The 14,262-nt window shown below is 29.6% G+C and overlaps 1 protein-coding gene across 2 annotated transcripts in view; it reads right to left on the bottom strand.

The window, feature by feature from the left end:
• Window positions 1-13,363, bottom strand: part of LOC100160456 (autism susceptibility gene 2 protein) — a 35,448-nt gene extending 22,085 nt beyond the window's left edge. For both annotated transcript variants that reach the window (XM_001945572.5, XM_008184590.3), the window contains exons 1-2: window positions 12,306-13,363; window positions 135-365 (exon numbers count right to left, since the gene is read on the bottom strand). In XM_001945572.5, the coding sequence (XP_001945607.2) occupies window positions 135-365; window positions 12,306-12,545 (471 nt within the window). In that variant the 5' untranslated portion in view covers window positions 12,546-13,363. The remainder of the gene's footprint in view (window positions 1-134; window positions 366-12,305) is intronic.
• Between the last annotated feature and the right edge of the window lie 899 nt (window positions 13,364-14,262).

Here is a 14,262-nt window from a genome sequence, read left to right as displayed (position 1 = left end):
TATATGACTATGCGCTGTCATTTGAGATTTGTATCTATTGAAACAATATTTACGTTTTTCAACAATCAAAATCATGTAATTGTTTACAAAAAGTGTAACTTTATAAATTCGATATACTTGTTTCCCCTATTTACCTTATTATGATTAAAATTATTAGGTGTTGTCGGAGGACTAGGGACATTATATTCTGTTTTGACTGGTGTAACTGGAGTACTGGAATTACTGTCGTGATGATGATTATTGTTATTGTGGTTATGTGCATGATTTCGGTGATGCTTATGATGGTTCCGATGTAAAAAGCTTTGAGATGATGGATCTAACCCAAGAGTCACTGCACTCTTCACCAAACATTGTTGCACACAATTCTGAAAAATATAAACATCAACATACACTGATTTAGTAAAATGATTATGTAAAAGTATAAAGCCTTTCATTTTGAATCACAACACAGAGCAAATCAATTTTTTACAGTCAATATAGATCTTAAATACATTTCTTTTAAATTATTTTGAAATAATACAAGCCAAATCCAAAAGAATAAATTTTTCTATTGATTTTTTAAAACGATGTTATCTTTCAAATTGAAAAATAAATATTTATTTGACTACAATAAGTCATAAATTATAGGTAACACAGTAGATTCCATGTACTTATAATTATAATTAATAGTACCTACACTTTGAATTCTACTCAACCATATTAAAATACATAAAATATATTTTATTAACTGTCTATATGGACATACAAAGGTGAAGTGGCACTTACTAGGCACCTATACCATATTGCCATATTGGTATAATTTTTTTAATTCATCGAAGTGCTGTGACTACTTAAAAACGGGATTTCTATAAAAACTGTAGTTAATATAATCATTTTACAATTGAATTATGTTCTCATTGTATAATATAATTCCCAACACTATCACACATTGCTCCATTTTTACTCTATGCACTAGATATTAATAGTATAAAGGATGTCCCGGGTATTTGTCATCTACTACTTTCTCCCCCCACATCCACAACGTAACTCTTTATGCCACTCAAAAACTCGGGGACGTTCCATGATGTCCTTCCCTTACATTTCGGTCAATAATTCAAAACATTTTGTCAAATATTTTTTCAGTTTAACAAGGAATTTAAATTTGTATATTTGGAATGATTCCGTCACTGTATAGTCAAACTATAATGTCCAATTCAAAGATCGTGTGGTCACAAAATTATTTTAGAAAAGGAATCAAAGTTGTTCCTATTAATTAACGCAGAAGCTGCATTAAACAAACTTTGTATTAAATAATTAACCACAATACAATACACATGAGTGACTTCGGGTTCTTTTCAGTCAGAAATTCCATTTTTAAATATCTACATCTCATAATATAATAAACATATTATAGTGTATGATGTATATGAAGTGTAACAAAATAACATTTTCAAACTTACATAAGGATGAATTAGGTGCAACAAAATTAATAAATACATCATCTGTTATTTTACGCAATAATATATTTCAAAAACTTAAAATACTTTTTTTACGTAATTTATTCTGATCCGGACAAGAACCTATTTTGTTTACAACCATGAGTGCTTTAAACTGTGAACAGTTCTTTTTTCAGAGGGTAGTAAAAAACCGTTTGCATACTTTTAAAATAATCACGAACCCACAAGTATCCTGCTTGACGGTAAGCAAAGCGAGAGGATTGCCCAATTATAAAGGTATCGTTAACCGGAAATTTTTTTATTTTATTTTTAACATAACTAGTTAACATATTCCTTATACAAAAAAAATCGTTTTTCAAGTGCAATAATTTATTATAGCTTTTAAAAATATAACAATAACTATATATTATACTGCATTACTGCAATTATTTGCGTGTAGGTCAGCGATGCGAGACGAGTGCCCGAACAACTATATACTTTGTATCCTGTTTACTTTTTAAATTTATAAGTTAAGACCCGCACTAATGCTTTCAAATAATAATGATAGTTTTTTTAGCATTTTAATAACAATCATCGTTTTACCTTTAAAAATAAAAATAAAAATATATAGGTAAGTAGTATAATTTGAGTTTAATTTTCAAGTGACATTTAAATTGAATTAACAGTTTTAAGTACGAACACAAATTGTGTTACATATTATAGCTATTACAAGACAAATATTGGCGATTGAAAGCCCATCAATTATCAGACCGGCGGGGGGTAGATCTGTAACGAGGAACATGTAAAAATAACATATAAATGATACACAACGTCGTTACATCTTATCAATTTCAATCACCAATAACTAATTAAGCTGATGACCGAGTTGAGTATAACTTGATCATTATGCTTATGACCATTTAATAAATATTATCTTGAACTAACAATTTTAAAACAAACTGTTCCTACATGTCTGTTTTCAATGACCAATAATAAAAATTAAATGTGATTTTGAGGCTATATCTATACTTAACATAATATCAAAAACAAATAAACTGTAAGTCATGTCACCTACCTATCATGTTTACAATCTTTAATTGTTATCTTATTTTGATATTATATGCAACAATATTGCGTTATGTTATTAGTTATTTTGAGTACAAATAAATTTTCAGTAGTCTACAATTTGATTTTTCAAAAGGTTGGAAAATAATGAATTAACAGTAGGTATGCAATATACAACTCAACGTCTACTTAAAAAAAATCAAGTGTTTTATTTATGTTATACATACTTAATTTATATCCTACTTCAAAGCTTATGCATTATGAGAATAAGGTCCCAAGAGCATTTTAATGAGGGTAGCATATTTGTTCACACCCAGTCACCACTGAACTATTATAAACATATTTTACAAGTGCTTGGGGTCGCATACATTTTTGAAATACCATACCTAACGAATACTTAATCACATTTCTCTCTTGTTATTTCCTTAATAAAACTGTAATTTATACTCAAAATTAAAAAAAAAAACAAATACAAGTGGTTTCAGCAGTTTAATTTACCACGTATTGCCTTACATAAATATACAAAACAAAATATCTCAAAGTATTTTAAAAGTAATTTTCATATTATATAACATTAGGTAAAACAATCGTAATACTCATAAGCGAAAAATGCGAATTTTTAAATATTTTTTAATTATTTTAAATAAATTAGGATAATATAATAATATGAATTAAATTACACCGTAGGTATGTCAATATATAAAAAACTAATTAATTGAAACCTATTTTTATCATACGTTATACAATGAGGTGCCTATTAATTGATCTATGATAATATATTGGCTAATAATAGCGTGTAATTGGTTAAACAATTACTTTATTGAATACAATTCAAAACATACATTTACATTAACATGCCTAAATACCTAACAGTAAATTATTATCATACAATACTATTCTAAAATAATAAACTGAAAAACAGTTTTACAAAACAAATTGTAATATTAAACTATTAAATGTCATATATCAGGTATCTGAAATGTATAAAATCATAGCTGATGGATTTTATGAAATATAAATATTAGATTATATTTTATACAAAGCTTATAAGCTAAATTAACAACTAGAATTGGAGTAAATTGGAGTAAATTGCAGTTTTTGCAATACCTACTATTATTAATAGTCATTATTGACGGATAACAAGGTTTCCACGTTTAATATAGTTTGATTGCATTGGCGGAAGGTCGACAAGAATGCAGCCCAGCAAGAGTATGGATTTAGTCGAGTTCGGTTTAATTATGACTTAAACTCAACTAACACTAACACGCCAGTTAATATGCAATGAATAAACGAACGGAATAATTTTACGCGTACCTATATTCAAGTCAGCAAAAAAAAAACTGTTTAACATTTACATTAAGATTCTTCTTTCTAAAAAAACCTGTCTTGGATCAATGATGTTTAACGTCTCGGTTACGCACATAAAACAAGTCGTTATAAAATATAGCATGTTTGAACCTAGCCCAACAGTTATGTGGAAAAATAAATGATTCTAGTTGGTAAATTGGCTTAATATAATTAAAACCAACGAAAATAATATCGAGTAAACATAGTTTTGTGTTACTCATATTTTAAGTATATGATTTATTTGACTTTTAATATTCGTTTTTACCCAAAAATGTTTGTCTTACACACATAAAACAATGTTAATAGACACAAATGCACCACATTAGTATAACTCGAGGTATAACCATAAGCGTAGCCGCACGTTAATAACGACGGCGAAGAACTTAACTAGCCAATAACCACGAAATCTCCTAGATCTTTCTAATTATGAAACTTTACGACTTTAAAAACTCAGAAAAATGTTTGATATCTTGAGACTCCATGAGCATGGATTTAATATTATCGTTATGATATAACACTATACCACGGCGCGAATCGCGAAAATAAACCGCCTCCGCCGGGAACAAAGAAGAAACACCGTCGTCGTCGTCGCCAACACCACAAACGCGTGTCTAGACTATCACGTGGCGCTACAGCCGTATAGTTTGTGCACCATACGCCGCCCGAGCAAAGCGGTAAAGATGCTGCCGACTTTTCCTCGCCGCCAACCGAGTGGCGGATTCAGCGGACGGCAGCACGTATCGATCGGGTGGTAGTCGACCACGGCCGAACTACCGCTGCCGTACCGTCGGTCATCGCTTTTGTTCGATAAGGTTTGTGATGGAAGGAACGACGATGTGGTGGGTGGGGTTAGCGTCGGAACAACCGGCTCGGGTCCATAAAACGACGAGCGGCACGCCGCCGCCGCCGCCGCCGCGACGCGCACGGATGAACATGACATGGACAAATTATCATCTCCTCCCACCCACACCTCATCGTCACCCTCTTCGTACACGGGCCGTTTAATAATACAAACGACAGTCGTACTCTTTTCCTTTTATATAATATTATATATTTTATTATTTCATCGTCAGGTGTGTGTAGTTGTGTGTTCGATCTCATTTGTCAGCTGTTTAATGCGATTAATATGCGTCAGTCTCAAACATAATTAAATTGTATATAATATGCGACGGGTCTCCTATAGGCTGTAACTCCGATTGCGGTTTTACGACGGTAGTACTACAGAGACGACAAAGAATTTCGTTGAAAAATAAATGAATACAAGTTACACATTATTATTACCGCTGTTATAATAACAATATTATGTTATACCTCCCTATATTATATAAATTTAAGTGATGCTTGTAATTACCGAAAATATGGGGTAATACAAATCCAAAACAAATATAATGTAACTGTAACATTATCCGAGACGTTTGGCCTGTTGACAGGGTTAATAACCCGTGTCAACAACGTAACATATATTTATTTTATTACAACTTATAATGGACGATCCCAGTTGGGTTGCGCGATTAGAAATCGAAATAATCGATAACTCGTAAGTATCATAACAATGATTTGGAAGGAAAACTTAACTTAGTAAGGGGGATAAAAATGGCTGGGTACGAATCATAATGATATCGATGCTATGTTTCTTCGATGCTAGTCGCTAGTGATACTGTCGTACCCAGCTATGAATTATTAGTTATTAATATAAACAGTTGATGGTCAAACGAGCTTTACGCATTTGCCCTTTACTTAAAAACATTAAACAAACTGATCGAGTTCCGAATTACCCAACATTTGACAAATAGAGTATTGTATAAAAGTATCACAACTAAAACAAAATGAAATAAATGAGAGGCCTTGCATTATCTGAAATTAATATTTATGTTAAAATAATAATATTTATATTTATATTTAATTCATATCATACTATCCCAAAGAAAACTTCACTAAGACAATATAGGGATTCAAAATCGTTTTTTTTTACATAATATGGAATATCTGTTATCTTAAAATATTATTTACTTTAAATGTTTAGATTGTTTAGAATATCAAAATAATAGACATAATCATGATACACTTTTATTATTAATTTAATGTACAAAATAAATAATATGTAAGTATAGTTGTGAAATAAAATCACACTAATTTGAAATAAAAATACTTAATTAGGTAATTCCCATAAACTATAAATAATAATTTATAATCAATAATTATACCATATAAATGAATCAAAGTTTTCACATTAAACAAAATGGACCTTATTTTATGACTTGGCGTAGGTACAGTTTTTATTTTTTTGAAAACAAGTTATGATCTGTTTAAAAAATATTAAAATCAAAACTTCTCTGCTCGGTCAGTGGACATTTTAATTTTATTTATCTTTTTTTTGAGCCAAAATAATCAATTGAAATACCTCGTCAAACAATGTTCAAAGATGAGATTACTTAATAGTGATAATTAACAAATATTTATAATAATACTACTTATAAATACTACTTTGGGCTTAACATTTTTAATTATGGTTTTAAAATTGTATAAAGATACTAAGATAAGGTCAAAATACGGTCATTACTCATTCTTAAAACTTAACTAACTTGGTTACTAGCAATTACATTCATAAATAATTTAACATAAAGATTTTGGATATAAAAAATGTGCAATATTTAAGTTAAAACATTTTCAACTTTGATAGTTGTGCGTTCTTACTATTATTTAAAAAATATTGTTTTTCAAAATATCAAGAATCTTTCAATTACGGTGAGGCCAATAGTCAACTGTAGACTGTAACTAGTTTGTTTAAAATCTTATAAATAATAAGATATAGGTAAATTATAAATAAAAAATGTATATCCACAACATTTATGTTTTTTGAAAAACATATAAAAGAATACATTTCAAAACCATAAAATGACAATGTATTTTTAACTACATATTAATTGAATACCTGTTATTAATTTATTTATACAAATATAGGTAGGTACTTACAACAACTTAAAGGAGTTTAAATTCAGAATATTATATAAGGTAACTACAATTATTTAAATATAAAATATTTTTTAAAGATAATATAAGATTGAAAATTTGAAATAGCTGAAATAACTAGTTATAAAATTACTAAAACTTGTTTCTTTTGACTGTGTACTATAAACTAATAGGTATTAAATATTTGAAGCCATTTAAACATGTTTAGTATTTTATTATTTTTTAATTTAAGTATAAAAATAAAAGATCTTATTCATGACTTATAAAAGTTGTATTTCATAGTTTTTATGATATTTAATGGACATTTCAAACTGAACATCCAGAATTATACAGCATTATAATAGGCTTACATATCAATTGGATGTTAAAACAACTTTTAACTATATATCAAAGTTCTAGTAAACACACATTTATAAATAAATGTTAGGTATTTATAGAAATTTGATTGTGTCTAATATAACAAAACTAATTTACTATATTGAATTAGGCACTTGCCTAACTTTTTCCAATCTTATACCCAGGATAGTGGTTTACCTATTATTACTTCAAAATTTTAATCCACAATTATTATATTTCTAAAATCATTTCTAATGTTTAGTTTTAAGTTTGTGTCACAATTATTTCTTAATAATTTTTCTTTTCAAAATTTATAAATACTTGAAAGTATATTTTTACATAAGACTTACTAGTATAAGATATAATTTGACGTGTTAAAATAAAATCTATTGATGGAAGATAGGACTTAAGAATAATTTAGACCATTTTACTATTACAGAAAGTATTTTCTAAGAAAAACAAGCAAAAAAATGACCACATCTTGTACAACAAATACTTCCGTAAGTACACCACTTCAAGTTCCAGTCAGAAACTAAATTTTTTTTTTTGAAAATGGCATAGATGATGAGTGTTTATATTTTAAAGTGCAAATAAAAATTAAACTGAAATTTCAAATAATTATCTATATGTAGACACCAATCAAACATAGCATTAAATATTTATGGGACTTTGGTACAGCTAATATAATTATAAAAAATAACAATTAATATAACCATTGATTAAATAGTATGATATAACCTATCAACTCGTACAATATATTTAATCGTTCAACAAATTAAATAAAAATTTTCATGGAAAATTAACTGTACCTACATGTTAAATGGACTAACATTTCTATTTTTAAATCCTTGAAACATATTTTTATTTTAATCCTAATTTATAATAAAAAACAATAATGAAATTATTTGAATACCAATAAATTATAAAACTAACACTCAATCAATATTGCTTATCATATCAGAAAATTAATAAACACTTAATACTTTGAAAAACAATTGGTTTAAGCCTCTACTAAGCTTAATAAAATTAATAAATCAATTATTCCATGACCAACTATCATACTTATATATCACTAGTCATTAAGAAATTTTAAAAATTTTAAAAAAGATTAACATTAAACACAAAAAAAAATTCTTCCTTATTCTACAGTATCAATATTTTTAAATATTCTGTAAAGCAAGCTGTACCTAAATATATTAATTATCACATAACTGTTGGATTTTAAAAGGTGATTTAAAATGAAACTTACATAAAAAATGATTTTAAATTTTTTTAGAATAAAAAGAAAATGTATAGTCTTTAGGTTAATAACTTTATGAACTAATCAAATATTGTCATGTCGGTACAAGAATACAAATACAAAATAAGCATAATTAGTAGTAATTAACATTAGGGTACTATAACTATAGATCATATTAACTAAAGTACATACTAAATATAAAGCTTTGTAAGTATATAGCATTCGTTTTAAGTGAGTTCAATCTATGAGTTGGCCAAAGAAATTTAATGAAAAATTCACAAAATAAATAACATTCATTATTATGTATATTGTGTCAGGATGATGACCTGGCCACCTGGGTGTTTGATAGTATTATCAAAAACCAAATACCACAATTTCGGCAATATTGTAATATTATAATTTAAATAATCTTACATTGTCCTAGAAAAGTTTAAAACAATTTCATAATAATGTATTCTTAATATTAACCAGATGATTGAGTAATCAAGATAGACAAAATTAACTTAAATTAAATACTAGGTACCTACTATAAGGCTAGGTATAACGTGAGGTATAACATGATCTATGTTTAAGATCAATAATAAATATTGTTAAATATATAGCTAGTTCCAACATTATTATCAATCAAATACTAACTATATTTTTAATTGTATATCATTTAATTTGAGTAATGGTTTAGACTATCATGGTTATCAAGGACTCAAGGTAGATATCAATCGTACCTACTAATCTAACATAATTTCAGTATAAATGCAACCAACAATATACGAATGTATAATATATATTTTATATATTTATTTTTTAATTCTATTTACTTCGTTAAAAAGTAACACCAATATTAATTAAGTTATTATGTTTACTCTTAAATGAACCAACATTTATTTCAATTTAATTATCGTACCTACACATGTCATTATTATAAAAATATAACTATATAGGTATGGAGATTTAATATAGTAACTTACATTGAATCTAATCCATATATTTTATTAAATAAGAATTCAAAAAAATAAATAATTTATAAATAATGGTAGGTATACCTTTTATGCCTTGTCTTTATGAGAATTAAATTAGTAAATCTATACGACTATACCTAAACCAAGTAATTAAATTAATATGGATAAGCTATGTGCAAATTATAAGACTTGTAGGTAATGAAGTTACCAAATTTAAATTTAAAAACAATTTAATATATAATTATTATTGGTACTTAGGATAATTTATACCACATTTTATTTAGGTTAGATACTACAGGTAAATAAAATATTGAATAGATACCTACTTGAATACAAATTCAGATTCATTAAAATTAAACAGTATTAAACATAATTAAATCATTGACAGTAGGTATATTCTACAATTTTTAAATAAATAATTGTTCAATTTATGATAGGTAATAAATACAAGCTAGGCGGCTTACAAAAAAGTAAATACCTACTATCAACGTTCTTAAACAAAATTAAGAAAGTACGAAGAAAGTATAATAAAGAAGGTACCTGTTGGTAATTAAATTAGCTATCATCTACATATTTTAATCTAATTCTACAAATACATAGGTAACTATAAACTTTAAATAAGTACCTACCTACTGTCTGATGTCTATTGAAATAAATATTTTTAATTTAATTAAGATTTCTTTAAAAGAAATATCAACGACATCATATTGTTTTTCCATAAATGTAGTATTTATATAATAATAGATAGGTACCTATTATAAATGGATATAATATATGTACCTATTATAATACCGTATGTCCACAAAAATCGGGTACCCTCTATAACTCAGTTGCCTAGGTACATTACTAATAGTCAATATCATAAATATATTTTAAAATTTAGTCTGCAGGAGTTTGATGATCCAATAGACATATCCTACGAGAGAATTCAAAAATATTTAGGAAGGGTATTGTAATATGGGTAATTTAATTATACAGTGTACCCTGTTTCGAGGACACGTGGTAAATTAGGATACGCTATAATTTTAAATACATTAGATACCAAATATAAAAATACATATATATTATTATCCACCTAAAATCTAAATGAATATGTTTTTATACTCTATCTAGTGAGAGAACATGCCGTGGCCCAAAGAAAATTGATTTAACTGCGCATTCTCACTAGGCACTCTGCTATAGTGGAACCTGTCTCTATGGCAGGGTGTTGGATGAGAATGCGCAAAATCGGTGTGTACTCTGCCTGAACCGAGTATAGGTTACTTGCTATACCTACATCTATGGATAATGTTCTAATTTGTACAGTTTGATTTTTTTATAAAATTATAGACTTAATAATAGTAATAAAACAATGCGTATTATATAATAAAAGGTAACAATAAACACCTAGCCAATATATTAGTATTAACTAGGTAAGTACTTATTAAGTAATAGTTTATCAAACATTGATATATATATACTATCAGTTATGACATTCAAAAATAAAATCTGCTTTTAAAAAAATGAGAAAAATAGTCTAGAAATTTTCAAAAACAGACAGGTACCTTACATACATTTTTTTTTTTTTTTTATGTGATGTTCGTAAAATTACTAGGAAACTAAATATACCTACTACCTATGCTGAATAGCATCTATCCAAATTGATAAGCAAAATTATTGGTAAGTCCGAGGGTAAATCTTAAGACAAGGTTACCAAACGAATAAGATATTACCTATAGATTATTACATTGAAAATTAAATTACATACCAGTTGACAGTTTGTTAAAGACATTTTCAAGAAATGTTTTATCATTTATCAGTAGAAGATTGTTGATAGGACCTAAAATATCATTACTTTAACTCATCCAAATTAAATAAGTATAAGTGTATAACAGACAATTTAGCATTTTAAAACAATAATTATTTGATGAAAAAAGATAACGGATTATAATCAGTTTTAGATAGATAGGTAAGTGTGAATTTTAGAATATTCAATATTAATATTTGCTATGTGGGTACCTAAGTACTTATCTAGATATTATATTGTTATTGATATATACCTATATGATACCTTATCACATAATTATTAAATACAATACAAATTAATTAATCACATACTAATATACAATGTATAGCTGCGATATAAAACATATTACTGTCAATAATTAATCGACACCCAATTTAAGATTAAGACAATGAGTAGGTACCTATATTCGAATCAAGGCTATATATTATTGTATAGTAGGTAAATTGATAATATTGTATAAGTAGGTACTGAATAACACTCATGTTAGGGTATAGATCACCTGCAGCGTCTGGACATGGCATAATTTGGGGTTAATGTATAGTTTTGCTACAGCAACTAGGCACGGATCAATGCTGCTGAGCTGTTTCATAGTCTACAAGGTCAAAACACTGTGCTTCAGTTTCTTAACCCACTATAAATATAACTATTAGGTAGGAACCAAGATAAAAATGGATATAAATTAAATTTAACAAAATGTCAAAAAGATTATCTGAAAAATGGATTTATAGGTATACTGATGTTGATTTTATAATATACAAATACTATATATGTATATATATTTTAAAAATCAATGGTAATTACTAATTATAAGGTCAATAGAAGGTAATTTCAAAATATTGTCATATAATCATGACAAATTAATAATTTTCCTGAAGACAGCCTTATCACATTTAAAAACCTTTTGATTAGCATTTGCAGTTATGACAGTTATGTGTACAAATAACACTTGTTAAGATATAAATTTATATAACAGATATTGGATATTTGTAGAGTTATGATATTTAAAAGTTAAATAAAAAATCCAGTCTCAAACAAACCAAACAGAATATACATTTTTTTGAAACCGTCAGTAAGAGTCAACAGATAACATATCACATAGGTGGTACATGTCGTACACTTAATAAAACAACTGCCTACGCAAGTAACAAGTAGATTATAAGGTGCTCTACATATGAGTTGTGATCACTCACTTCAAGATCTTCGTACGACTTGAAAGAAAGAATAGCAAATCCGTCGACAACGTCCTCGTCAAACAGTGTAGTTTCCTTCTTTTTCCTGCGGTTCGGCGGCGGGGGCCTCTGCGCCTTCTCTTTTGTGGACAGTTCGTCCTCTTCGCCACTATCCAGCTCATGTTTCTTAGCGTGCATACGCTGAGCCCGTTCCCGGCGCTTACTGCGTTTGATACGCTGCTGCTTAATATCCGTTTCCATGTTATCACGACACGTCAGTCGTCCGGCACACAACAAACTTGGACCCGTCGAACGCCGGTCGGCCGGTCATCGCGAACAGAAAACAAATATCGGTGGAACGCTCTACTCGTCACATCGTTCGATGATGATCGAAAACGAATAATTTGGTGGGGAAAAAATAAAACACGCACAGAAAACCGAAGTATTATTGTATTATATACCTATATATAAATCACGAGACGCGAGCGTAGATCATTGGCCCGTGCGGTGGCAGTACACGATTGCGCGTGAGAGAATAATACTATTATCGTTGGCGATCAGACGCGCGGACGGGTTAGCGACGGCGGCGACGTCTGCCCAGTCGACGTCGTATCTTCCGTGGCTCTAGCGTACGACATCACCGCCGGACCGGTGCTCTGCGATCGAATATTATATAGCTGAGATGAACTATCGGTGACGGCGATGGCGTCGAACGGCTGCGGGAACGAGCAAAGACGAAGAGATCTACGGCGACGGCAGCGGCCAGCGGAGCGATAACGCGAACAGGGCAATTGATTTAACAAAACACACGCACACTCAAACACACGCATATACAAACACGTACACACACACGGGCGCGAGACTGCGAGAGACGTCAGTGGTGGTCGGTCGGATACGGGGACTGGGGAGAGACGCGCGCGCACACACTCACTTGTCGCCGTCGTTGGTTTTCGGTCGGGCACGTAGTAGTATTAGAGAGAAAAAAATAGTAATAATAATAAAGGATGGAAAAGAAAATAACACACTATCCGTCTCGCTCGCGCGCACGTCAGTCGTCGACGGCCGTAGACACTGAACGCGACGGTAATAACCGCGCGACGGAGCTGCAGCAGCCCGAGCCCCGAATGACGGGAAAAGCGCCGCCGTCGTCGCCTGTGAGGTTGGTAGGCACTGGGCGAACGCCGTCCGCCATACAGTGTGGCCAATTAACGGGCGCGAGTCACAGCCACCGCGCGCGACGTTCATCAAACCATTATTTTAGGAAGATGTCACTATTGTCAGCGCACCATTTGTTTTCTCTCTTTGGCCCACGCGCAACATATTATACAAAACGCATTTACGCAGAATAATTGTTTTTATGTTTTTAAGTTATCTTAGTGTAAAATCATCCATTAAAACAAAGATAGAGAATAATATTTTTAAGGGACTGACATCGATTTGTTTAAATATTGTCTCAAAACAATTAAAATTTTTATTTTTATGTTAACATAATTTAAATTTACAACATTTTTTTTGGTTATTTTGAAAATCGAATACAAGAACAAATAAAAACAAAATTTAAAATCGATATGTAATCCCCTAAAAAATATCATTCTCTATCTTGTAAATGGTAATTTTACTCTAAGATTACTTAAAAACATAGAAAAAATGATTTTGTGTTAATGCGTTTTGTCTATGTTGTGGGTGTGCCAGAGAGAGAAAACAAATGGTACGCTGACTTCCTCTTAAATTATAAATTATAATATTATACAACTACTAAACAACTATTGTATCTGTATATCTGATCAACTGATCTGTAGACTGTACTAGGTATCTAAGATCAGAGTATCACTAGTAATTAGTATCAGTTGGTAACCAAACTTGGCTGTGGGCCAACAAAGAAGACAGTCCTGCGATCCTTTTTGCGTTAAAAAATTATAGTATTGGCCACGCATAGCATTAAAATCACTCACTGTAGTTAATAAAAAAAAGCAGGTAA

This window comes from Acyrthosiphon pisum, chromosome A3 (genome assembly GCF_005508785.2).
Source record: "Acyrthosiphon pisum isolate AL4f chromosome A3, pea_aphid_22Mar2018_4r6ur, whole genome shotgun sequence".
Taxonomy (NCBI): domain Eukaryota; kingdom Metazoa; phylum Arthropoda; class Insecta; order Hemiptera; family Aphididae; genus Acyrthosiphon; species Acyrthosiphon pisum.
This window is presented reverse-complemented; position numbering and strand designations above follow the sequence as displayed.